The sequence below is a fragment of the Neolamprologus brichardi genome, chromosome 22 (assembly GCF_056152115.1).
Source record: "Neolamprologus brichardi isolate AB-2024 chromosome 22, ASM5615211v1, whole genome shotgun sequence".
In the NCBI taxonomy this organism is placed as follows: domain Eukaryota; kingdom Metazoa; phylum Chordata; class Actinopteri; order Cichliformes; family Cichlidae; genus Neolamprologus; species Neolamprologus brichardi.
The window spans coordinates 2,533,054-2,560,797 of NC_142124.1; the positions used below are offsets into that span (position 1 = coordinate 2,533,054).

Here is a 27,744-nt window from a genome sequence, read left to right on the forward strand (position 1 = left end):
ACCTCAACACGCATCAGTTTCAGTGTCTGTAACTCATGATGTGTGAGAAGCCTGTGATGGAGCTCTGGATGCACGATTCCTAAATCCCTCCTGAGAGAAGAGCACTCACAGGTGCTCCTGTGACATGGACTTTTACTCTTAGGTACACTTTTAGGCTGCGTTCACTCTGCAGGTCGTAATGATCAAATCAGATTTTTTCTGTCTGCTCGTTCACACTACAAATAAAATGTGACAGCAAACGCGCTCCTGTGTGAACGCTCAAAGCGCCCGCATGTGCAAAAGAAGACACACAACGCGCTCTGTTCAGACCCAGAACAACAGTATTGTTTGACTGATGGTCTTAATGTAAAGACTTGTTTTAGACTTTATCTTTCCCAATTTTGTTTGTTATTTACGTTTGGCCTAATAATGATCCATATTGCTGTTTTAGAGGAGCGCTGCTTCAAAGGATAGTTACAGATTTCTGTCAGAATCTGCAGATTATACAGAACAAATAAAATGTTCACATTGTCTTCCCAACAGTTTCACTAACATCTACACTGGATGGTCAGGAAGCGTTCGCGATGTCTTCTCCGGCGCTGATAATTGGCGTCTGTCAGTGACGTAAAAGACAGATTTAAAGCGACATGACCATCAAACAGCAGTCGCTTTCTGAAACATCAGATATGTCTCGGATTCAGAACCACATACGAAAGTGACCCAGATCAGATTTGTGCCGTTCACACTGTCACACCATGATGGGTCACATGGGGTCAGAAAAGTCAGATTTGATGCGCTTTCATCTGCAGTGTGAACGTAGCCTTAGACTGAGGTTATGAAGTCTTGTACCTGCGTTTTATTCGCTCCAGCAAAGGAGGAACGACACAACGTGACAGACATCGGGATGAAAGCAGGTTAAACACTTCCAAAGTGATGTGGAAGTCTCCTTCTTTCCTAAGTAACAGGTAATTCCACCTCACAGTCTAAATTTGATCTTTATTATCTCTCTAAATGATTTATATTCAATGATGAAAGCACAGTAATGTGTTTAAGCATCACTTGATGTAAAGAAATGAGAAGCTGAGTGTTGGTATGTTACTCAGAGAGCAATGAGAGCTATGATCTGTCAGTATATAAAAGCTGATCACATCATTACCTGAGTTCCTTGTTGTCCCACATCACCTTTCTGACCTCTCTCTCCAGCACTGCCCTGCAGACACAACGACACACTTTAAATCAAAGATTAAGGAAAAAACGTAACAAAAAAGACGTTGAAGGTTGTTGAAAACTGTATAACCCACCGGGGGTCCAATAATGGAGCGTCCACTGGGTCCTTGCCGTCCTGGGGGTCCCTGAGGTCCTGGAAGACCCGTATCTCCAACAGGACCAGTTGGTCCCTAAACAGAGCAGGACAGAGAAAGGTGAAGCTAATGTGCTAAAAACACGGATGTGATGTAGGCAAACGTGCAGGTTTGGATATTCTGAGGTGGTGATGGTGGCTTTAACTGGTCACGTGGGACACTTTCCCAGAGATTTACTGGTTATCAGGTGACCCATCAACCAACTGACCAATCACAGGGTGGCCGGAGCCCATCCAAGATCCAAGAAGATGAGACACTCCACACACAGCAGCTCTAATCGTTTTCAAATATGTGCATGTATCAGTACAGTAAGAGTCACCCCCTCAGCTACAATGATGGATTTTACACAAACCTGGAAAGCAGACGTTGATTAGACAGGGAGTGTTGTATTTATCAGGCTGGATTTTTGCATTATTTCATTATTTAATTACTTAATTCTGCCTTTATAGTGATTTGTTTAAGTTCACTATATTTTGTGCATTATTACGTTTTAATACGAGACTATTCTGTGTTACCTAAACCTCAAAACACACCACATAACTGATCTAGTTATAATATCTGTGTGGGAAATGAGGCTGGTTCAATGGTAGAAACAGTGGAAGCAGTGAGGTGAATCAGTTTTAGTGCTTTAAGTGAAATAACAACACGTCTAACTCCACCAACAACGAGTCCTGTCTGAGAAGACGGCTTCAAATATTCGGGAGGAAATTAGTTTGTGAGTGTTCATAGAGAAGGAAGTAGGTTTATGATCAGCTACGTGATACGTTTCAGTCACAAAGTCACTACAAACATGTGAAAGTTCAAACTAGACATTAATCCAGCCCGAGGTTATTTAAAGACTCCTCATTGAAGATGAAGCGTAGTTCGGTGTATTTACCTCATAATGATCAGAACATGATCTGTATAAGCAGACGAACATTAAAAGTTATAAATCAAAGGTCAGAGGTCGCCTCGTTTGTGAACACAGTTTTTTTCCTTTGGTTTAATAATTTTGTTAAATATTTCTTAGATTTGTATTTTCTGTAAAATTTCAGGCTGATTAGTGAACTTTGTTTGTTGTTTGCAGCATTAATGTTTGCTCAGCTCTGAAGCAAATAATAAAAATGCTTTTACTTTGTAACGAGCTTTAACATGGTTACATCTACAGAATATTTCTACAGATCAAAACTCAAAGCAACCGAAAAACGAAGAAAACCTGGACACTGTCGCTGCAGAGGGCGGAGCCTAATGTTTTGTTTTTGTTGTTTCCAAATGTTTGTTGATGAGCATGACTATGGTCTGTGGTTACTAAAAAGATTAGATGTGTGTGTCTGGTACAAAACTGATGACATCGGTGAATTAATATTATTAATATTCAATCATTCCAATTATTAAAAGGACTCCCTGAATAATCCTGCTTTAATTATTACATTTATTATCATTTCCTCAATTATCACAAACTATGTTTTAATTGTTCCTGTGTAGTACTCCGTGTCTTTAGATTTTAGTTAAATGCAGAGTTACAGTGTAAGTACGTCCGGCTGGATCGTCCACGTCATGTGCCACATGACCGTCAAACTGTTTCTTATTGGTCTATGAAACTTTATCTTTTATCTCATGGCGTCAAATGAGGACATGAGCGAGGCACATTCATATCATCACATCTATCAGTGAAGAAACAGCAAGTACAGAATCGAACACATTGGCCTTTTTACTGCTCGCCAGCATCTTTCTCTAGTTTGTTTTGTTTCAGCTGTTGCTGTTTAATACATTTAGAAACAAACATGAACAAAAACACTTTTATAATTTCAAATCATTAAAAATCAAATATCTGTGTTTATGGTTTCCTGCCAGAGCTTCCTCTCGACATCCTGTTCAAACCTTTTCAGCTCGACACAGAACGACGGAGAGACTGACAGCAGCATCAGAGAAACGTAACTGACAGCTCTGCTGTACTGAAAACTGCGTCTGCTGGAAGCCGCACAGCTTCAAATGTCTTCCCACATTTATGAGGATCCAGATTTGACCATTAAATTTAAATATGGCCACCGAGGCGACGGAGAGGAGAGACTGGAGAGAGAAGTCGACATCTACGAGACTACGGACGTCTACACAGACCAGAAGGTTCGTTCAACACGACACGGAGGTAAGAATCACGTTCTGTGGCTCCGTATAAGACGTCAATGCGAGATATAAAAGTGCAATATTAACGTAGTGAAACGAGCAAAACTCCTCGGTTACACAGAGACTCTGTTCATGAGGGAATCATCAGTGTGGGCTGATCATATTTTATATGAAACACTAGCATTTTCTTTTAAAACCAACCAGTTTGCAAAGCTGAGCACACTGCTGCCTGCAAGCAGAGATATGGCAGTGACACTTTGAAAAGTATCAGGAAAATGCCTGAAATAATTTTAGGAAATTTTAATAGATGTTATTGGTTTATTTATTCGATCAGGAGACAAGATTTGTAACATGTTAGCTTTGAGCCGTGATGTCATTGCTGGCCTGAGACATGTGGTAGAGTAACAGCAGATTGTTAGATGAGGTTAGCCTTCTCTTCTCTTCTTGCAAATGCAGCAGCCCCGCCTCTTGACTGGTACCAGGAAATTATGCCATATTACTCCTGTTCTAGCTAGCTTGCATTGGCTGCCCATAAAGTACCGTATTCAATTTAAAATATGACTCCTTACATTCAAAACTATTAATAAATTAGCGCCAAGTTATCTTAGTGAACTTCTCAAACCACAGACTCCTGCTAGAACACTCAGATCTGCCACTCAACTACTTCTGACCCAGATCTCGGCTGAAGTCTCGGGGTGACCGTGCGTTTGCTCTGTGGAATAACCTTCCTCTCGACCTCCGCGCATCTGATTCCATCGCACTGTTCAAATCACGACTAAAAACACACTTATTCAATCTTGCCTTTCCCTCTAGTTAATATTTCTTTTATGATTTTATATCATGCACTTTTATGCTCATTTAACTTCTTGTTTGCTCGTTACCTGTTGCTTTCCTGTGACAGCTACCTGCTGGCAGACTTAGCACTTGCTTTGGTCCTATTTCTATCATCCTCCTCCTATTCTCTATCTTACTTGTTAAGCACCTTGGCATACCCTTGGTTTTTAAGTGTGCTTTATAAATAAAGTTTATTATTATTATTATTATTATTATTCTCCTCGGTCAGGTAGTAATGAACTAAAAGCAGCTAGCTAACACCTGTTAGCATCTCCCCTCATGTTAAACGGTGTTTGGTGGCTGTTTGCTGCAGTAGGTGTCGTGGTGTTTTCATCTCATCTGTTCAGATAAACTGAAGGAGGAACTTAAAATGTGTTTAATCCAACTGTGTCTTCTGCTTCACGTTGTAGAAGTGCACACTCAGTATCACCTCCCAGCAGCCCGACGAGACCAGTTCAGAGTTCCTGCCCTGATACTGGGTCTACTGTGTCTCCTGTTGGTAGCGGGGCTTACAGTCTTCTACAAATTCTGTGAGGACTCACATTTATTTAAATAACATGGTCAAAAGGTCAAAGCCTTCAGCAGCTGATTTGTATTTACATCCTGAACTGTCTGTTTTTATGGTTTTCATGAGACGTGGAGCTCCAGTCTGAGAATCAGAAGCTGACGTCGGATCTGGAAAGGATGAACTGCCAGTTTGGAAACGACAACCAAACACAGGCGAACACCACAGGTGAGAAACATCTCAAACTGACTCTTATTAAACTGTTGTTAGATGATTTGAAACTGGACCTCGTGTTGATGATGAGTTATTTCTTAAAGAATGGAAAAGATTTGAGTGCAGCTGTTACTACATTTCTACTGAGAGGAAAAACTGGAGTGAGAGCAGGAAAGAGTGTGAGAGGAGAGGAGCAGATCTGCTGGTGATAAAGACCAAGAGCAAACATGTAAGTGTGTCATAACTGTTAAGATACTAAATGTGTGACATACGTGATGTTGTTGTCTCAGTCGTCCATGAATGATTTAAATATCTGCGGCTGTACATGTGATATGTTTTTCTGCCATGTGTCTCTTTGCTGTTCAGTGTTTAAATATAGAATCTCTAAATTAATAATTATGAGTAAGATCTTCATGTTGGTTATTTTTTGGATTAGTAAAAATTAACAAAATGAAAAAACCTGAAACATGAATCTACAAAAAACTAATCCATTCCTGTTTCTGACAAACTATCAGGAATTTTTCAGAGAGCTGAATAAACACGGAGAATTCTGGATCGGTCTGGAGAGAAAGGAAAAGACAAATGACTGGTCAAAGCCATCGAAGTGGGAGTGGGAGTGGGTGGACAGATCACCACTAGCACATACGTAAGAAATTTAATTTAGAGTTTATAAAATTGTGATATATCTCCTGGATAAAAGCTATGGGCCTTCCTCGTGCGTTTTCACATATGAACTCTGAACGATGTCACAGAATCAGGACGGGACGCTGAATAAATCTGCTGTGCAGGAGGCAGGATACATGACACCCACTCGCTCACACCAGACAGTTACTGTTTGTTAAAGATCATAGGTCTGATCTGACTACACTGAACATTTATGTTCTCACCAAGATAATATAGTAAATAATAAAATAAAAAATAAATAAAATAGTAAAAATAATCTGTTTTATTTCTAACAGCCAGCAGGGGGCGTCTCCTGTGGTTGCATAAACAGGTCAGCTCGTGTTGAAAATGTCCTTCAGCTGCAGTGATCCAAGTCCTCATGAACACTTTTCTATGAGTCCATGGTCTCAGATTTACTGGATACAGTGATATTCATTTAATCGTTTATTCTCCTGTTAATGTTCAAAGCAGGTGATGAAGCAGGTACGCTTTAGTGTGAGGGGACTGTGTGGTTACCAAGGTGACTGATGAGGATGTGATGTTCCTGGATTTAAAGGTCAGGTCCATCCCTCAGGACGCTTTAAAAACACGGCTTTGTAAACTAACGGGTGATGTCACAGTGGCAACGTCCATCTTTTATTTACAGTATATGGTTCTCACGTGTCCTGCATCATTTTGTATAGAAAAGTTCAGAGCTGCAGTTCATGTGTGAAAACTGCACAACTGGTAATAATGGGAATACTGGGAAGTTAAATAGTTCAGCAGGAGAATATGTTGATGTGTGTTTCTAAGCACTGCTAAGAGCTCTCTGCACAGTACTCTGTTGTGTTTTCAGGATGTTACCTGTAACAACATTGTACTTGTTCAACAGAGGCTGGAATAAAGATGCAAAATTAGAACCTCAGGATCATGTCAAAGTATTTATGGATCTACAAGGAACGTGGAACTACATCAACACTGGATCGAAACACTGGATCTGTGAGAGGGACATCTACCGAGAGTCTGCTGGTCACCGCTCAGTCTAACATGTGTAACATGTAACTGCACCGTATCAGATTTAAGTCCCAGCACAGCTGTGTGAAGGTGAAATTGACATAATGGTGTTCTGACCTTTATGTTTTACTGAAAAGTCAACAAAAGTCGTTGTTGTGAAATCCCAGACTGAAAACCAAAGAACTTTAATAATCAGCGATTATGTATAAAATGTCAGTGAGTCCTAAACTGTTTCATACATTTATTAAACTCCTTGAATTAAAGCTGAAAGCCTGAACTTCAATCACACCTGATTTGTTAGATTTGAAATACGCGACGGTGGCGTACAGAGGCGAGAGGACCAACACCGTAACTGTTCAAATAAGAACTCGAGCTTCAGCCCACAGCTTCAGATCGATCAATATTAGAAATGTCCTCATTCCATATTTCCTCTGAATCTGGGTGCAGTGGCATTTTTCTTCTCTACTTAAAAAGGATTTAAATACACAAAACAATGTGTGAAAGTCTAATCAACCAGAAAACAACACGCGTCTCCTCTGGTGGTCAGTTTTCAGTCAACATTGTCAGTTTATGTCTGTTTCTATTCTGTTATTGTGATTTGCATTGCTCTGTCTTTTTGTTGCATTTTAGTTCATTAACTGTTACTGTACATGTGAACTGTTGAGTGTGTTTTCCACTGTCCAATAACTTTGCAGTGCTGAGCTTTATGTGTTTTAGTGAAAATGAGTTTATGCTGTGCACACTGTGGCGAGCACGTATACATTACACTGTCTTAATAGTTGGCCTCTGAAGGCACGAACTGTAAATTAAAATTGTTTTTAGATTTCAAACTCTGCTTCGCGTGGTGTAAATCTGTGCTCTCCATTATTTTCCTCTCAGACTCTCTTTCATGCACCCCGCCTCCTCCCATCTCCACCTCACACAGGGAGGTCCTTTCCTAAATCCTCCCACCGCTGAGAAGCTTCTGCCATGACGAGGTCGTCGGAGTCTAATCTCCATCCTATCTCAATAAATCATGTTCATGTCTTCTAAGTCAGCGGTCCTGGTTTATATCTGACAATATTTTCACGGACCGGACTATAAGGTGTCACGGATAAATACAACAAAATAAAACCAGTACTGGTGCCAAAAAAATAAGATTTAATCATAACACACAGGAAAAGACCCAGGGAAACAGAGTTAATGATAAAAATGATTTAAAATAAAAAGCTAAAAATTGATATAACCCCTGAAAACCCTCGTCGCAGCCCAGTACCAAACGACTCACGGACTGGTACCAGTCTGTGGCCCGCTGAGCAGGCAACATCATGTAGCACTTGATCAGTGAAGCAGCGTCCACTCACTCTGACTTCAGAGTGTGGAATAAACACAGTGGAGAGGTGTGGGGAGCTGCTTTCCAGCCCTGTGGATTACAGTGGGTTAGAAAGACAGATCACAAACATCAACAGATGATGTAATCTGCTGACTACAGCTGTTACGGGGTGAGGCAGGGTGCCCCCCCCACAGGCTCAGGACCAACACAGGCAGGCTCACCTACGGCCTGTTTACAATCACAGCTCAGCGAGTGTGTGTTTGGCCTGTGGAACAACAAACTACATAGAAAGGCCTCAGACAGGAAGCCTGAACACAAACCCGTCAGCACTAACCACCACACTCACAGGGCAGACGTTTCTCACTGCTGGCACAACGACACTGATATCTTCTGATAACACTGCCACCTAGTGTCGGAACCTTTAGTTACAGTTAGTTAGTTAGTTAGTTGCAATTACAGCTCCTTTAAAGAAGCCCAGACTCCTGTTCCTGTTTACTGCTTTATATTACAGACTAACACCAACACTTAGCAAACACAAAATCTCCTGCTCTACCAATTTCCATACAGTACAAAAGTTAGACTAAAAAACTCAAGACAGAGAGAAAACAATCAGATCGGATCTTTTAAAGAGAGCATCTATACGGTTGGAGGAGCACGTGTCCTGCTCCGTGGGGGTTTTCTGATACTTGGAAGCCTCGAGACCAGGAGCTACTACTTTTATCCACGTGATTCAGAATCTCTAAACTATTAGAAACAGCAAGATGGAGACTGATAAGTTTCTTAGCAGCATCTTTACTCTCTGCGCAGCTCAACATAAAAAAGAGCACTTCCTGTGTGCAGCCATCGAGATACTTCACTGGCAACTCAGAAGCCAGGAAATCTCGTACTCGGATAAAAGCAGGAAAACCAACCAGGTGGAATCAACACATACTTATAACTGTTTGAATGTAAATGTGTAAACATTCAGATATGTAAACATGTAAATATCAAAACAAGTAACCACCAAATAACTTAACTCCTTAACCCTCATAAACACCTCTTTGTGTACCAAATGACATAAATTTACTTCTACATTTTACATAATTAAAGAGACAGAGAGAGTTAAAGAGAGTTAAAGAGAGTAACGATGGGAGCGAGCTAAGAGAAACAATGTTTCAATATTTTTGAAACATTGTTTCATTTATGAAAAAACAACATTTTCCATAAATGAAACAGTGTTTTATAACTTCTCTCTCTCCTGAAAGATGTTTTGCATGAGTGAAAAACTGCTCGCACAGAATTTTCATAACAAAAGATTTTTACATACGACTGAAATGCCAGCGCGGTGTGGTGTTCAGTGTTTTCACCGTGAGCGGGAAAAATCTGGATCTTTATCTGAGAGACGTTCAACAGAGATGTGCTTCAAGACTCTGATGAACTCTGGTGAACAGACCTTTTCATTTTTATTCACCATTTTAACAAAGTCAAAAAAAGTTTCATGACTCACAGCTGCATGTTTCTGTGACAAACACAACCTCTCTGTCATCAGTGTCTGAGTGGACACATCGTAAGTGATACGTCAATGATTTCTTAAATCCTACACTTTAACTCGCAGAGAGAGAGAGAGAGGCTGTAACAGCATTTATTAGAGTTGTGTTTGTGTGTGCGGTTGTGTTTGTGGGTAGCTGTTACTTCCTTCATGCTCGTCTCTAAAAACAGCTGCGTGACAAAGACAGAAGCAGACGGACGAGACTTTTACTTCGCCCAAGATGTCCACAGGAAACCGACATGTGAGATACAGCAGAGGAGGCCGAGCGGACGGTGGAGAGAAAAACAAAGCGGAGATCCGAGAGCTTGAAGCCCACGCCACCAGGACCGGGTCACAGAAAACCAGTAAGCATGAATAAGTAGACTTATGGGCTGGCAGTAAACGCAAATAAAACATGGATGTCGTCTTATTTTAAACAGGAAATAAATAAATGTGTCATACAGCAAACATCTGTCCTCGAGCAGCTCATTTAAAAGTATAGTTACTGCGCTTTTCATCTCTACAGGTCGACGTGCTCGAAAGAAACATTCAGTGAAGAGAAGAGACGCTCGAGTCATCGCTGCAGTTCTGGGAACGTTTCTTCTGCTCATGCTGACTTCGACAGGACTACGCTGTGAGGGCCGACACGTGCTGCTTACGATCAGTGTTCAGATTCAACAGACTGTTCTGGAAACGATGAGAACATTACAACAAGTTTCTCATCATTCCTGAACTTTTTACTGGTTTTAAACTGTTAATTTAAAAAACAAACACACAAACGTTTGTTAAAGTTTCACATGATCACTTTACGTTCCTCAGATATCTCAGTGACCGTGCAGAGAGACGAGCTCAAAATAAAGTTGGATAAACTAAATGAGGAAATGACCAGGATGAAGAGCCAGTGCTCAGGTAAGAGAGGAAAATCAAACTCACAATCAGAGTCACTTCTAAATGTTGACAAGCTGAAGAACAATTATTTCATAACAAGCTGTGTTTTCTTTGGTTCTCCGTGTCCAGACTTCTCAGACTTCGAGAATCCAAACACAACTGGTGGTTGGCCTGATTTTGGATTTCCAGATGATCGACCCGAGCGAAACGCAACTGAGAGAGGTTACAAAGCTTTTTTTCCCCTCAGTAACTGAAACAACCGTGTTTATCTGCAGTTTGAAGCAGTTACTGTGTTTCACATTTTATTTCCTTTTTTAAGGCTCTTTAACGAACATCACTGAAGTGAACAACACCTCAAACGCGACTGAGAAAGGTTTTAGTTTCCCTAAAATAACATACAGAACTCATTTAAAGCCATTTTAACTGAGCAAAGACACAAAGTTACAGGAGGTCGGAGTAAGAGGGTGTCGTATGTTTTCAGGGAACGGCTGTCCTCTAGGATGGGTGAAGGTCGGCTGCAGCTGTTATTATGAATACACCATAGTGTCCGCTTTGCAGAAGAGCAAAGACGACTGTGAGAAGAAGGGAGGGAAGCTGATCGTTGTGAACAGCATCGAAAAACAGGTGAGTGCGTTTGTCTCAAGCAGCGTGACTTTAAAACTAATCAAGAAGTTTAAATCTGCAATATGAAAAAAAGTGCAGAAAACTGTCCTCTGACGTCTCTGAGTCATCCTGATAAAATCATGTTCAGCCAGTAAGGAAGTGAGCTTAGTACAAGCAGCAGCTGGTTCTTAACCAACGGAAGAAAACTCAGATATGTAGGTCTCTATAAATACCAACGATGATGCCTCTGACTTTGTAACAGAAAACTGAACACCTTTGCTTTTGAAAGAAAAGCTAAAAGTCTGCAAGAGATGAATCTGACAAAACATCAAATTAGAGCAGGTCCCTGTGACGAAGCAGCGCTGTGATAGTGGAACACATGGCATGAAACACTCGAACTGTGTAGAGGTGGGCGTGCCCGGAGCTCTGAGACTGTTCAGGAAACTGAATCGTCGTATCTAAACCACAATCAGGCGCAGCAACAGTGAGCACGCCATCAAGCGTGGCTCAAAACAGCAAGAGACCAACCAGGAAATGACCTTTAACATGTAGGCTGTGCAGCGGAGTGCAGAGGGAGGAGTTACATGAATATATTAATTATGCTCTGAAACTAACTCACTAATACATTTGTTGTCTTAACTGCATAAAACCTGAGTCGACACTTAGAAGCTTTCATATTTTCTACATATAGAGAATACTGAAGGGCCAAACGCCTAAAGATGTCCTGAAGTGTGGCTCAGCGAGGCCTCCGCCGTGATGGGAGGAGCTCATGAAAGCGGTCACATCAAGAACTTGTGTGTGTGTAAACCCGACAATTACTGCAAATATGGAAAGAAGCTATTTTTATTTTCAATTTAATTGACTGATTGATCTCCATGATGTTTATTTATCTGTGCTTTTGTTTTGTTTCATATTATTATCATTATTATTATCATTATTATTATTATTATTATCATTATTATTATTATCATTATTATTATCATTATTATTATTATTATTATCATTATTATTATTATCATTATTATTATCATTATCATCATTATTATTATTATCATCATTATTATTATTATTATTATCATTACTACTGTATTTATTGTATTAACCCTTCTTTCTGGAAAAAATGATTTGATTGAACTCTGTTTAAATTAGGGATTTAATAATAATAATAATAATAATAATAATAATATCTTTTGAAAAAATATCTATAAAAGTGTTTTTGTAAATGTACGTATCCAGCTTTCTGCATCCTAATTCTTTTCAATCTATAAACTATTGCTGAAGTTATTAAACTGATCTGAAATGATTCTGCGTGTGTCTGAGTGTAAACAGTTGGGATGTGGCTGCTCACAGCTGCAGACAGGCAGAGTTATATCGGCTCTGTCTCTTTAAGACGAGGATGAACACGAGCATGATGGATGTTTTTACTCTGAGAAACTCAATAAAAACAAATGCGATTTCTTGATAACCTGTTGATATTATTCAGTGACGTGCTGAAGGCGGGCCCATCGGACACAGCCGTGGTTTCTGATAGGCTAAACCAACAACTCACCACAGGGCCTGGCTCTCCACGTTCTCCTCTGGCTCCTCTGATTCCTGGGCCTCCCTGTTAGATACACAAACAGCAGGAGGTGCTTAGAAACACACGATTACCAGGTTTGCTGCTGGGGTTTGAAGGTGATGACAGATGACTTTACAACCCACAAAGCTGACAGATGAGTCATGGTGCAAGAAAAAAAAGGTTTAATCTGCCAGGAAGTGAAAGTAAAAAAAAAAAAGGAATTCCACTAAAGAAATGTAAACGGAACATAAAACAGGATGTTGGTGTTTTGTCCTGTTATTGGACTTTTGTGACTGCATGAGCGAATGTGCAGCACAGACTTTTATGGAGGGCCAGGAGTGACGAACTAAATGAATTAAATGTTTCATTAAAAAATTAAAATTGGAATTCATTTATTAAATAAATATTTCAATAATTAATTAAATGTCCAGTCATTTAATTTAAAACATGTAATACATCATTTATTTATTTAAATTTTTATTTAATTATTGATATATGTATTTCATTGTTTAATGGCATATTTAATTCATTCATTTTGTCACTCCTGGCCCTCCATATTTTGTGTGTGTTTAGTATATGGATAATGACAGGTCAGCAAAAAAGTCTCACTGTCGCTCTCTGCTGGTGAGAAATGAAATTGCATACTCTTTAAATACCAGCTGGTATATTAGAGTCATGGTGCTCTTGGCAGTGGTATAAAACTCGTTTGGTGATTGTTCTTCACTATATCAAAGAAACATGTAAAAAATAATGTGAGTAAAAAGTGAGGTGCAGGAAAAACGATGTTTGTGTCACTGATTGTTGTGATGCAGATGTGCGATCACGTTTGGTCTTTGTCCATGTTTCATTCAAGCAAGCAGACGATGAAATGCAATGCAGCAGAGGTGAGACTTGCCCAGTAACCAAAGTGTGTGTGTGTGTGTGTGTGTCTCACTGGTGGTCCAGCAGGGCCTGCGGGACCTTTGCTGTCCTGGGTGCAGGTGCAGGCTTTAGGCAAGGCCGGGCAGTCTACCTCCTTCCTCTGGATGACCACAGCATGATGAGGATGACACAAAGAAAAAACAAAAGCCAATAAATAAATATAATAACAGAATAGAAAACAAATAAAAATGAAATGGCATGAATCGTGATTAAAAAACAACCCAAACAAGGTGGAAATATGACAAAGCTCTCCATCTCAGGTGTGAATGTCAGATATTTTCAGGTTACAGTCACTGTAGCACACAGAGACTGTCAGGTTCATTCATGCTGCTACTTCACTACGCTCTGCTTGGAAACCTTCGGCCCCAGCAGTAAAGATCTCAGCCTGCACGACTGTCCAGAACACGTTAGCCACAGACGCCTGAGAGCGCCTGCTTCCCGACACACTCTGATGTTGGTTTTGTGTCATGAAAAGATCCAAATAAAACCAGGGAGGCAGTTTAAATTTAAACAACTGCTTTCAATGGTTTTACAGTGAAAAATGGAAGAAAACTTGACTCATTCTAACCCCGAAAACCCCGAAACTGTCACCGTCATGCATGCAGTGTTGATAAACTGTGTGTAAATGAGCACTTAAGAGCTTCCAGGTCATCTCCTCCTGCTTTAAACGAGCAAACATCGAGACTGCTTCAGACTTTGACCTCACCAGACTGGGGAGTTCACAGCACTTGTCTCTGTTGGCCCACGAGGTGCTGCAGACGATATCAAAGTTCTGGAGCTGAAACTGCAGAGAAGGAGAGAAAGAAATAAAATCTATGAAATCCACATCAGGTATGAACAACAGCCAATCAGCTGCCAGGTGTCTGTGACAGAGACAAACAGAGAGACACCTACTGGCCTGGTAACCGCTGCACCACAAACAGCCAACACGTGTCTGCAAGCAGCCAAACTCACACAGGGGCATAAATAATAAACACATGACTAAACAGAGACACACTGAGAACTTGCAGGTAGTTCAAAGCACGGCTGGATCACGACGTCGGTGAGGATCAATAAAAGCTAATTATGATCAGCTGATGGGACTCAGCGGGATTTTTATTTTATTTTACCTGGCACATAAAAAGCTGCTGATGACTCACTGCAACTAATCACTAATAAATCAGTCATGTTGGTGCTGAGCATGTGTGGCTTTTCACCATAATCCTGTATTACACCCATAGCGAAAGATCACCCCAGCTTTACACCTTTCTTTGAATCTTTTCAAACGCCTGTTCTCTGCTTGTCTAATTAAGTGTGGAGAGTTTGGAGGTGTAAAATGAGAGCATTAGTCAGGGCCACCCTGTGATTCACGGGCTTTAAAGCACAGCGGGAGTCTCTGCAGCTCGTCTTGGATTGTGGGAAATCGTTAAAATACCAGAGTCGAACACAATTAAACGCTCGTGGAGGCTAAAATCCATAAAACTGTTTGAACTTTGAGGCCAGAAAGTGTCTTTTTTTCTACTCTTCTAAGAACAGAAGTAATCTCGTGATGGTTGTTTGCTGCTACCTGCAAAAACCTGCCGATGCTTCATTCTGCAAACTTCATTTTCAGAACTGTAAACACGTACGATCTAAAACAGCGGCTGTGCCGTGAAGCTGAGTTTAATACGAGTGTAAAACTGAACCTGTCAATCAAAGTTGTGGGGCTCCGCCCACCAAACTGCCAAAAGTCAGACTGAGGTGAGCGAGCAGAGCGGCCTGCGAGAGCGGGAATGTGTCGCAGCGCCTGGCGTCGCGTGTGTGAGGGCTTCTTTGTGCGTTTGGCTGCTGAATCATAGCGGGTCTGAATGCACGCACGAGGAATTTTGCATGAGTGAAAATGAAAAGCTGTGCCTTATCTCGCTGCCATTTTGACACCAATATAAACCGTACTCGATTGCTTCGCTTTGGGCGCTGACACGGCCGTGCAGGCGGGGAAAATAAAATAAATAAGTAAATAATTACGCTGCTTATTTGACACAAATGGTTGAATTTTTGCTTCAGAGCAAAGTCGGCGTTGCACGTTTTCTCTTCAGAGGGAGATCAAACACTGAAGGCCAGAAATGGATTTGTTTGCATTCATACAACCGCTCGAGGAAAGAGCTTTGATGGAGAGAAAAACAGTGAACACAGTGGAGCATGCATGTGACACGAATGATTCATAACGTTAAATATAGAGAACATACAAATAAATTATTTATAAAATCGAAATTATTAAAATTAGATTTAGTGAAATTACGGACACTATTAATTATGTTTAAGGCTAAAAATAATATTTTGCCCTTTAAGTTACAAAGAGTATTTTTATTGTGTATTTTATTTATTGTGTGAAATATTATTTTAAGCATCAGTTAGCTGTGACTACACAAAGATCAATGAGTCCAGCGGTTAGGAGTAAACGACTGTGGAACTCACTTCATTATAATTTAAAGAGTTGTATAAATTTACATTGTTTTAAAAAGTGTTACATGCTTAAACGATAACTCAAGATGAAGAATGTGAATGAAATTGGAGTTCATTGAAAAAGGATCCATTATTTTTTTGCCTCATTTGTTTTATTTACTTATCTTTTCTCCTTGTTACTATGTGGAGTGATTCTGATTGTAAATGTGTTGTTTGGTTTGGGTTAGGACCGCAGATAAATGTTAATGTTGGTTTGTTCCCTGATTTTTGGTGCCCACTTGTAATATAAGTTGGATTGCAGATAGGGGGCGGGGTTTAATAAGAATATGTTCTTCTTCCTGCTCCTTTTCACACATGGTTGCTTTTTGATAGAAAGTGTGGTTTGTTTGATTTTTTGTACCAAGTGTGAAATAAATAAATAAATGAAACACTGAATATAATCCATGTATCACATGTGCAGTAAAGCACAGGAAGGCTGACAGTGGCAGATTTGGGTCTGAGGAGAGCATGACGTGCACCCACACTCTGTCCCTGGGTGCAGGCCTGTTCCAGGGGTCGGCAACCTGCGGCTCTGCGTGGTTTGGGAAAATAAATGAGACGTATTGAGCTGAAGTGTATTTTATTTATGTTAGTTCTTTTTAACTTGTAGTTCTAAATTGGAAGATTATTGTGATACTGAAATAAAAATCAAAGTGTCACACTCGTGGAAGCCGGTGTACCCGCGGAAACGCCGTGCATTTATCGAGACTTTCAACCCCAGGTAGGTCAGTTATGATCTTCGGATCCACATTATGTCAGCAGCTCCACTGTGAACGATGTTAAAAACGAACACGCTCACGCCTCACAGACGACAGCTTACAGTCCTGTAAAGATGAAACTGACTTCGTACAGCCCCGACCTGCAGACGCTGTGCGCAGAGGTTCAGGAGCAGAAGTCCCATTGTAAACATATCACAGCAGACCCGACGATGTTTGCATGAACACGCTTTACAGCATCTCTTTATTGACCACTTTACACACGGTTGCTGTACGCACACAGCCGGCTGTAGCTTTTCAGCTCACAGACCAACACACCAACAACAGCACAGATAGCACAGACGTCAAGGCGGCGAGGCGTGTGCCGGGTGCCGCTCAGGTGTGTCCGCCTCCCCTGCAGCGGCGCTGCAGACCACGCCCCGCCACACACATTAACCAGGTCAAATACACATTTAGGCAGAATTTTGCAAATATCTATTTATTTATTTATTTTTAGCAGCATGGAGCTTTTTTTCCAATTACCTTTTAAAAGTCAGGTCAAGGCTCCAGAAGCCCGAAGGAGATATGAGGCTGACGACTCACAACAGTTTCTGTTTGCTACTTTTTCAGCAGCTAAATGGTTGTTTTGTCACAACAGTTCAGCAGGATTTAATCATTAGTAATGAATGTTTTTGTCATTGTGAGCGGGCTGGAGGTTTCTTCCTGTTTAAAGGGAGTTCGTCCTTCCAGCTGTCACCAAGCGCTGCTCACAGGGAGCCATCTGACTGTTTGGGGTTTTCTCTGACTTACTGCAGGGTCCTTAAATGTAACTGAATGAGATTTACTCTGACGTTTATTCTGGGCCTAAACACACAGAAACATTGGTGTTGATATTTAGTTTCACAGCAGACTAACGTCCATGATGCGTGAGCTGGTTCTTATATTTGACTCAAAGTGTTTCTTCCAACACTCACTATTTCATGGACTCATCAGGGGTTCGCTATTTAGCCCAAGGACACTTCAACATGCAGACTAGAGGGAGCAGAGGCTCAAACCAGCAGCTTTCTTTGCAGTTCACAGTGTTTGTGTGCGTGCTGCTCACCGGTGCAGAGTTGTCCTTGTTCCCTCGGGAGCGGACCATCCTACCAAGAACCTCCAGCCCATCCGTGCTGATGTTTCCTGCTGCGTTGACGGTCTTCTCAGACACCATCTTGCAGTCAACGAACACTTTGGCGCTCGTCTTACTGATGGCGAGGTGAAGCTGCAGAGAAGGAAGAGACACAGTCGCTCGTTTAAAGTGTTAGAGGTCCAAACATGGATGCAAAACAAGTGTTAAGATAAATGCTGTTAATAAAGAATAAATTATTATTAATATCTGTGATGATGACTCCTCACAAACATCAGCAGCATTTAGAAGCTGTGCAGACGTCTCAGCCTGCAGAAAGTAGGAGAACAGCGCCCCCTTCCTGTGAAGCTGTAACATGACCGAGCTGTTCTTCATGTTTGTGAGTACGGTGCTCACACACTGACAGTCGAATAACACAGAACACCAACAGCGCACAAACATTAAACACACAAGAACAGCTCAAAGTTTCATTTTAAGACTGCTGGGAGACCTCGCACGACTTATTTATGGTCTTTTCTCCTTCCTGTCAGTCACCAGTGCAGCACAGGTCTGTCCTCTTTCCACCTTCACCCAGTGAGGCTAAAAAGCCCCACAGAACAGAAACAGTCTCCTGATACAGAACATCACAGAGTACAACTAAAACTACTGTTTCCACTTATATAATTAAATTATTATTAAATTACATTTAAATGTGCATTAAAACACATTTCACTCCATCTGCTTCCTGCTTCATTAACACCACAGCAGCTAATAAACTGTTTTAATATGGTGAAAAAAAGAACTGAAGGATATTTGGCTGGAATAAAATAATGCAATGAGCTAGAGCTGCACGATTAATCGTTAGAAAATCATGATCTCGATTCATACTTATGTGCGATCTCATTTCCAAATGACAACGATTTTTAAAAAAAAAAAAAAAAAAAAGACGACGATTGTACCGCCTTTCGATCCGGGACGTAATCTGCATGAAAACAAGCGCTCACTCTTCCTGCTCAACAAATGACGAGGGCGGAGCCTTATACCACGTGATACAGAAGCTGGCTGCTAAAATTAGCAGGAAAAACAACGGAGAGCACGTCAGGGATGACGAGAAAGTGACAGGAGAAAATCCGTCCCGGTCAACCACCCAAACATCAATAACGGGAACCTTATACAGCGCTTCCCCATACCCGTCGAACTCCCGCAGGCACAAAGAAATTACGGAGGCTATCACTTATCACCTGACCAAAGATATGGCTCCATCAACACTGTGCAAAACGAGGGATTTAGGAAAATGATCAACACCCTAGACAAACGCTACACAGTGCCGTCCCGCAACTATTTTCCTATTGTTGCACTACCTGCTCTATACACGCAGTGTCGAGCAACGGTGGAGACGCAATTTCAAGCAGTACAACATTTTGCAGCAACGACAAAACGTGAGACATTTGTTGTTTTTATGTTTATTTATTGTTTTTATGTTCAGTCTCAACTGTTACGAAGTTGATGTGCAGTTAATAAGAGCAATAAATATTTATACTGGAAAAGAGAATCGTGAGAGAATCGTGATCTCAATTCTAAGCAAAAAATCGTGATTCTCATTTTATGCAAAATCGTGCAGCCCTACTATGAGCTTTTTCTTTTTTAAAGCCACATTCAATTAATTTAATGTTAAAGAAAAACACCCACAGGGAGCACTTTACACTGTTCCCACAGGACTGTGTTACAGCAGCTGCACAGCCTGAGCTGGAACTGGGACACAAACCAGCAGAGACTGAATTATCTCACTGAGTGACATCACTATTTATAATCACACACACACACACACACACACAGGTATTACTGTCACCATCACGGACAGTCGAGAGCCGAACTGCGAGGCGGATAAAACGCCGCCTGTCGACTCCGAGTGGCTCCTCACCGTTAATCCTCCTCTCCCAAAATCGCAGCAGACCCCCAGGCTGCTGTCAGCGACTCTGCTGGCTTCACAGCAGCAGTACACACAAATGCACACACACACTAACACACCTTGAAACCCACTGACCTCCGTCTGTAAGTGCTCTGTTGGTGAAAGTGATGCGGTTTACAGAGAAGCTGTTTTTGGAGCGTCTGAGTTGTTTGTTCGTGTTTCGCTACTTTTGAAAAGTGCAAATTAAACTGTTAAAACGGTCTATGTTTATCCTGGCAGAGCGGACACTCAAAATGCAAAACATACGCACGCTGCTATAAAGAAAACAGGCTGTAAAAAAAAGGCTGCTCTGTAATTTGAGTTTCTATATGCCTGCATCAGACCGTGACACGTACGCATGGATGAAGAAATGTTTCTATTTGCTCTGACAGCTGCAGACGAGCGTTTGTGAAGCCTTCAAAGCTCCTGTAATAACCTGGATCAGAGGAGATAAACACTTTTTTACTTTTAGGTGGGATTTTAATGTCGGATGAAATACTTTTCTCGCCGCTTTGCGTCCTCAGATAATTATAGTCTGCTAAATTATGGGTTGAAAAAAATGATTATAATAATTCAGATTCCTAATGCCTGCAAAAGTCAGATTCGTTTCCACTGCAGAAATCAATCTGCGCTTCTTTGACAGTTTGATGTCTACTTTGGTTAATGTTGTGTTGCATCTGGAATTGAACATTAAATTTAATGTTAATACAGCGAGAAACAAGTCAGCGCAGCTGAAAGTGTACACGAGGTGCACTGAAGCTAACACGAGTTTTATATTTGGAAGGACGGGACTAGAATTTCTACACATTCCAAACTTCCTAATAATAATAATAATAATAATAATAATGAAACAAGAGCAACTGCAGTAAAGGAACAATTCATTTATTCTCTCATATTCTGCTTTACATTACAACTAGCCGTGTTTGCATTTGGTGTTGATGCTGAGAGGATAAAATACTTCAGGCTACATGATGTGAGGCGTCTGTCGTGGGACGCTGACCCAAACACAGGACTTGTACAAGCAGCTGGGAAATCCTCCATAAAACAAACCAACACCCTGGACATGGAAACTAAGAACTAAAACACCAGGAAACTAGAAACGCAAACTAGACAAGAAAACAAACCTGGAACTGAGAATCAGGAATTAGACAGGAGCACAAGGGAAACACACGGCAGGGAGGCTGTATGACACGACGGCGGGCAGAGGAAAACACGGGGCTTAAATACATGTGGGGGTAACGATGGGAGGGAAACAGAGCTGCAAGTAATCAGACTAGGGCTGCCACAAACGATTATTTTGATAGTCGACTAATCAGATCATCATCCATTGGACGTAAAACGTACAGCTTATTGCACCAGCAGCATCTGCTCTTATATAACTATCATTAGCTTACAGCTTTAAGTGTTTACGGTCTGTGCTAACTAAAAATAAAGACAAGATGATAGTTTATTAAATTTTAATGAAATTTGCAGATTGTTTCGGTGAAGTTTAATAAACTCCTTGCTATCTAAAATATAACAGAACACCGGAGTAAATTCTTGAGCATCTCACACTTCTGATAATCAGCTGTCTGCTTGACGTTTATTCAGCTGTGTAAAAACTATAACTTTAATCTCAGCCAAACCGATTTACTCAGGAACAAATAAAATACTAAAAAAAGCCAAACAATAACATTTTTAAGTTATCTAAGTGACTTATATATCATGTTTAACCTGAGTAGCGAAAGACGGCGGTGGGTTTGAAAACGCTTTGCCAGGAGTCCGGTGTTCTCACGGCTCTAGTTAGCCTAGCCCCCGGCTAGCTATCGAGCTAGTGGGTAACAGACGTCTCCGAAAACGTCGGAGCGCTTTTGAAAATATGCGGTGTCTTGATAAACTGAGCAGATATTTGAGGTTTACACAGCTACATTCTCGCCTGAAAATATGTTCAACGTTTATTTTGTGACCCAGAAAGAATAATAAGAGTAATATTAAAACTAACTAGCTGCCGCCATTGTTGGAAACTAAGCTGGGCTGCGCTATGAATTCTGGGACAGAGCTACTTCTTCTTCTTCTTCGGGGTTTAACGGCAGCTGGTATCCTTGTACATGCAGTGCTGCCATCTTCTGTTTCAGTCCGTTATTACACTCTTAAATCCTGCTACTTATTCCTGCGTCTTTTGTGATCTTACAAAGCTTCAAACGATGCGTCGACTATTAAATCAGTCGTCGACGATTTTAATAGTCGACTAATCGTGGCAGCCCTAAATCAGACATAACAGGGGAGGAAGCAAAACTGAACACAGGACAAGAGACCTTCACAAAGATGCAGACTTGACCCTGAGACATGGAGACAAGAGTAACTAAACGTGGGACACAGGAAAGGCACAGAGACAGAAAAGTAGAGACTAGAAACTGAGCAGAGACACAGACATAAGGAGACACAGCTGACAGCGACGACAGATGATTAAACACGGAGACAGAACAAAATCTACAGTAGAGACGTGACACACAAAACACGGACGGCAGAGGAACGAAACCTACGAACTAAACGACTAAACCCTGGAAACACTCACAGCATGTTAAACAATCAAAACCATCACACATGTGTTCAAACAATGAACACAACACAGAGCGCTCAGCGTGAACCTGGAGAAGCGCTGCTGTTACTTTCATGCGTCACATTTCTTTCATATCTTTGTTCTGCTCACAGCAGCAGGTTTACGAGCAGCTGCTAAAAGAAGCTGTTAGGCACCTACTTCTGATTGGTCACTGAAAATGTGCAAAAATCTCTAAAGTATTCTGACAAAAAATAATCATTATCAGTGAATAAGAGAAGCGCTGGCAGTGATGTGCACGTATGAGCAGAGCTGGGTTCAGTTTGGCTGCAGGAGAGGAGTTTAAGTTTGGTTATGTCGGGTCATTGTTGTTGCTGATGTCAGGGGTGGTTTCCATTATTCAGCTGTGGTGCAAACTCCATGTTGGTGCAAACTCCATGTTGGTGCAAACTCCATGTTGGTGCAAACTCCATGTTGGTGCAAACTCCATGTTGGTGCAAACTCCATGTTGGTGCAAACTCCATGTTGGTGCGCTGCACATGTCACAGTCACTAGTTTTTAAAAGTGAGAACAACAAAAAGCACTAGTGTCCCTGCTGTACACTGTAGATAAAGAGACTGACAATCTGCAACAGAGCGACTGTGATTTACACAAATCTCTCTGCGGTGAGGTCAAAGTTCACGTGTAAAGGGGACAAACTTCTCCAGAGAATCAGAGTAAGCTTTCAATAATCAGCAACCCTGTTCTAACTTTACTGCCGGGCTGATTTCTTCATACTGCATGATGATGTCACTAACATCCAGATGTTCAAGAACAGGAAACCAGTGAGGGCAGCCAATCAGAAGAAAGGGATCTTTAAGTGGGCGGTCTTAAAGAGGAACATGTAAACCCACATGTGTGCTGTCAGTAAGTGTGTGCAGTGTAGATGTTCAGTCATGTCTCCAAATGTCAGTTTTTAGCCACTAAAACACATCACGTCCTGCGTTTGTCAAATAACTGAGAAAAAGTTGAAGAAAAACTGAACTTGAGAACTTACAGGAGACGTTTTTAATCTTCAAAGTACTTAAAAGCAGGATAATTGCCAAACTGAGCTGACTATCAAATCATTTATGTCCTCTGATCCATAATCACAGAGTCCTATACAAATGTCACACAGACTCGTCAGGTAGGCGCTGCAGATGCAGAGGCAGACGCACGCAGAGCAAGCAGAACAAAAGGTGAAAAGGTAAGGAGGATCAGCTCTGCTGACAGCACGCAGACAGCAGATCAGTCAGCGTCCCTCGACTCCGACATGCCGACAAAAACACAACACGACTGCGAGCAGGTTCAGGCTCGGGGCGTGACTCGACTACAGCACGCCTGTCAGGACTTCCACTACTGTCACACTGCTCGACAAGGCCTCGCGAGGCAGAGGAATGAGTGCAAGGAGGGAAGGAACCAGAGCTTGTCAATAGAAACCTGTGAAACTGTCAGTCAACAAACCAGTGGAAAAACATCTATATAATTTTAATCAATCCACTGCAGAAGAACACCAATAAGACTTAAAGAAAGTTTCTCAGCATGTTTGATCACCTCCACACTAAAACGCAGCAGCCAGGCTGCTAACATCTTCTAGCAAGTACAGCAAATGACCAGGCCCCAGATTATTAATCCAAGCTCCTTATAAAACACACAGCAGCTCGTTGTCTCTGTCACAGGCTCAGAGTTTGTTGGAGCAAAGGGGGCGGAGCCTTTCAGTCTGTGGACCAGTTTACCACCACAGCTGCGATTGGTTGACTCTGTGAAATCCTTTAGAAAGCAGATGAAACCTTTTCTGTTCAAACAAGTCTTTTGTTGATCAATGCTTGTAAACATGTAACCCTTTCTATTGCTTATATTTTCTATTTTATTTCTTAACCTTCTGTTTATTTCACCCTTCATGCTCAGCGCTCTGTGACCGCATGTCTATGAAAAGCTCTTAATAAATAAACTTTACTCAGTAAAATATTACCAGACCTGTATTACTTCAAACACTTCCACCAACACGTTTTCCCTCTTGGACGCATCACAAACTATTTCTTGCATCTGCTCTCGATTTGTTTTGACACGTTCGTTTGTCAGCGGGTTCGGTTTACCCCACCCTAAAAACTAAAAGCACCTTCAACGTGTGATTGCAGCCTGCAGCACAATGACCCTGCAGGACCTCCCACACCTGCATGTAGCTGCATTTAGCTATCAAAGGAGCTTCCATCAGACCACAGACTCTGTATGTTAATGTGCAGGACAGACAGACTCCAACATCATTGTCCCAGCTTCCACTATGTTTTTAATATTGCTTATAAAATATTTTTTAGTATGTTTTTTTTGCTTGTTTTCTATTCTTTTCTCTCAACAGGTGATCCCGGAGATATTTTTTCCCCCCTTTCTCACTGTCCCTCTCCCCTTCTGTTTCTCTTTTCCTTCCTCTTTCTTTCTCCCTTTCCTATCCCTCACTCATGTCTGTCCCGTCTGTAACAACTGAAAATAAAATAAATAATAAAAACAAAGGTCGATCAAATGGACCAATACGGCAATGCCATGATGATCCATTTGGCAAAATAAATCCATTGGGTCTCCTTGTTGGTCTTCAGACAACAATTCTGACGACTAAAGAACCAAATGGGACAGAAAAAAAAAAAAAAAAAATAAAATAAAATATTTTGCTTGTATGATTTCTGACTGTCCAACATCTATGTTACACATCATCTTGGTAAATATTTAAGGGTTAAAGTTCAAATTATTCTCTAGCCTGTCAGCCAATCAGACGATCACTCATCCATGTGTCGGGCAAACAGACAGCAGAGGTCAGGTGTGATTCTGACCTTGTGGAAGTTTCCAAAGAAGAGCTTCTTTATTTCCGGCCCTTCGAAGGTGACCGTCTGAAACTCTCCTTTAAAGTCGTTGTTAAAAAACGTCAGAGTTTTTCCACCGTCTGCAGGAAGAAACATGAGAATTAAAATAATAATAAATCAACAAATAAAACAACATTTATAAGAATGAGAACACAGCAGCTTCTACTGTACCCGACTCTCCTTTTCATTAACATCAGGTAAATATGTTGTATTCACTGATTTATTTTGATAGGTTTGAGTGTAGAAATAAAGTGGGAACAATAAATATGTCTCAGCTCACTGTCCAGGATGACTCCCACTAGAGGCTCGTTGTTCTTGTTGAGGATCTCCCAGAGCGCAAAAGGCTCCTCGGGAGTGTCGGCCAGCAGCCTGAACAGCAGGGTGATGGTGTAGTCAGAAGGCAGCCCCTCAGGATGGATGTACCTGTGAGCCAGGGTGAAAACATCAGAGCGGGTAAACGTCCTCATTGGTGATGTCTGTTTTAGGTCAAACAGTGAGGTTATGGCTCTGGATGCAGTCGATACTCAGCTGGTGAAATCAAAGCTCGCTTCTCTTTCCAGAAGGTACAGTGGGGCAAAAAAGTATTTAGTCAGCCACCGATTGTGCAAGTTCCCCCACTTAAAATGATGACAGAGGTCAGTAATTTGCACCAGAGGTACACTTCAACTGTGAGAGACAGAATGTGAAAAAAAAATCCATGAATTCACATGGTAGGATTTGTAAAGAATTTATTCGTAAATCAGGGTGGAAAATAAGTATTTGGTCAATAACAAAAATACAACTCAATACTTTGTAACATAACCTTTGTTGGCAATAACAGAGGTCAAACGTTTACTATAGGTCTTTACCAGGTTTGCACACACAGTAGCTGGTATTTTGGCCCATTCCTCCATGCAGACCTTCTCAAGAGCAGTGATGTTTTGGGGCTGTCGCCGAGCAACACGGACTTTCAACTCCCGCCACAGATTTTCTATGGGGTTGAGGTCTGGAGACTGGCTAGGCCACTCCAGGACTTTCAAATGCTTCTTACGGAGCCACTCCTTTGTTGCCCGGGCGGTGTGTTTTGGATCATTGTCATGTTGGAAGACCCAGCCTCGTTTCATCTTCAAAGTTCTCACTGATGGAAGGAGGTTTTGGCTCAAAATCTCACGATACTTGGCCCCATTCATTCTGTCCTTAACACGGATCAGTCGTCCTGTCCCCTTGGCAGAAAAACAGCCCCATAGCATGATGTTTCCACCCCCATGCTTCACAGTAGGTATGGTGTTCTTGGGATGCAACTCAGTATTCTTCTTCCTCCAAACACGACGAGTTGAGTTTATACCAAAAAGTTCTACTTTGGTTTCATCTGACCACATGACATTCTCCCAATCCTCTGCTGTATCATCCATGTGCTCTCTGGCAAACTTCAGACGGGCCTGGACATGCACTGGCTTCAGCAGCGGAACACGTCTGGCACTGCGGGATTTGATTCCCTGCCGTTGTAGTGTGTTACTGATGGTGACCTTTGTTACTTTGGTCCCAGCTCTCTGCAGGTCATTCACCAGGTCCCCCCGTGTGGTTCTGGGATCTTTGCTCACCGTTCTCATGATCATTTTGACCCCACGGGATGAGATCTTGCGTGGAGCCCCAGATCGAGGGAGATTATCAGTGGTCTTGTATGTCTTCCATTTTCTGATGATTGCTCCCACAGTTGATTTTTTCCCACCAAGCTGCTTGCCTATTGTAGATTCACTCTTCCCAGTCTGGTGCAGGTCTACAATTCTTTTCCTGGTGTCCTTCGAAAGCTCTTTGGTCTTGGCCATGGCGGAGTTTGGAGTCTGACTGGTTGAGGCTGTGGACAGGTGTCTTTTATACAGATGATGAGGTCAAACAGGTGCCATTCATACAGGTAACGAGTGGGGGACAGAAAAGCTTCTTACAGAAGACGTTACAGGTCTGTGAGAGCCAGGGATTTTCCTTGTTTGAGGTGACCAAATACTTATTTTCCACCCTGATTTACGAATAAATTCTTTACAAATCCTACCATGTGAATTCATGGATTTTTTTTTCACATTCTGTCTCTCACAGTTGAAGTGTACCTCTGGTGCAAATTACTGACCTCTGTCATCATTTTAAGTGGGGGAACTTGCACAATCGGTGGCTGACTAAATACTTTTTTGCCCCACTGTATTTGCTGCACTTTCATCTGTCTTTGAAAAACATGCTATGATGTCGTTTCCATCAAGGTGCAGCAGTGAAGCTTCCAATAAATAAGGTGCTATTTTTATGAGCGTGGAGACTGTGTCCTGTGTACCTGGTCGGCTGTGCCAGCAGCGCGTCGCTGTGCAGGTGGAAACAGGGGAACGTGTTAAAGGTGCCGGGTACCATGGAAACGCCAGCCATGCTGCTGTACCGATTCTCCACGAGCCCGAACAGCTCCATCATGCGAAAGCCTGATGACACAAGGAGCAATTATTACCTGTTGGAACCATTTCAATAAAAGCAGGACTTTGATCCGTTTAGCAAATTCTACAAGTTACAACAAGCAGAAAAACAGCAAAAGATGAAGTATTTGTACATTTGTAAGTAAAGAAATATAGAGCTGAAGAAAAAGCAGCCCAGACATACAAGACATGACAGCAGGATACAAGATATTTAATTCAGCCAACCATTTTAAACATACCAGAGTCCATAAACACTAAAAACTA

General features: G+C 41.5%; 3 protein-coding genes across 6 annotated transcripts in view; 2 read left to right on the plus strand and 1 right to left on the minus strand.

Moving 5' to 3' along the window:
• Window positions 1–27,744, minus strand: part of col14a1b (collagen, type XIV, alpha 1b) — a 191,182-nt gene that overhangs the window by 11,053 nt on the left and 152,385 nt on the right. For 3 of the 4 annotated variants that reach the window (XM_087834563.1, XM_087834561.1, XM_087834559.1), the window contains 9 exons: window positions 27,351–27,489; window positions 25,335–25,477; window positions 25,025–25,134; window positions 17,698–17,856; window positions 14,147–14,224; window positions 13,454–13,540; window positions 12,511–12,564; window positions 1,281–1,376; window positions 1,136–1,189 (listed from right to left, as the gene is read on the minus strand). In XM_087834563.1, the coding sequence (XP_087690689.1) occupies window positions 1,136–1,189; window positions 1,281–1,376; window positions 12,511–12,564; window positions 13,454–13,540; window positions 14,147–14,224; window positions 17,698–17,856; window positions 25,025–25,134; window positions 25,335–25,477; window positions 27,351–27,489 (920 nt within the window). The remainder of the gene's footprint in view (window positions 1–1,135; window positions 1,190–1,280; window positions 1,377–12,510; window positions 12,565–13,453; window positions 13,541–14,146; window positions 14,225–17,697; window positions 17,857–25,024; window positions 25,135–25,334; window positions 25,478–27,350; window positions 27,490–27,744) is intronic. The other variant, XM_087834562.1, reaches the window with a different exon arrangement.
• LOC148096580 (CD209 antigen-like protein A) lies at window positions 3,312–6,683 on the plus strand. The gene is made up of 6 exons (XM_087835443.1): window positions 3,312–3,465; window positions 4,688–4,807; window positions 4,912–5,010; window positions 5,100–5,224; window positions 5,511–5,641; window positions 6,530–6,683. Exons 1-6 carry the CDS (start codon window positions 3,312–3,314, stop codon window positions 6,681–6,683), a joined length of 783 nt encoding a protein of 260 aa, XP_087691569.1.
• LOC148096581 (uncharacterized) lies at window positions 9,712–11,718 on the plus strand. Its single transcript, XM_087835360.1, has 7 exons — window positions 9,712–9,835; window positions 9,997–10,104; window positions 10,290–10,379; window positions 10,488–10,580; window positions 10,678–10,731; window positions 10,840–10,982; window positions 11,653–11,718. Exons 1-7 carry the CDS (start codon window positions 9,712–9,714, stop codon window positions 11,716–11,718), a joined length of 678 nt encoding a protein of 225 aa, XP_087691486.1.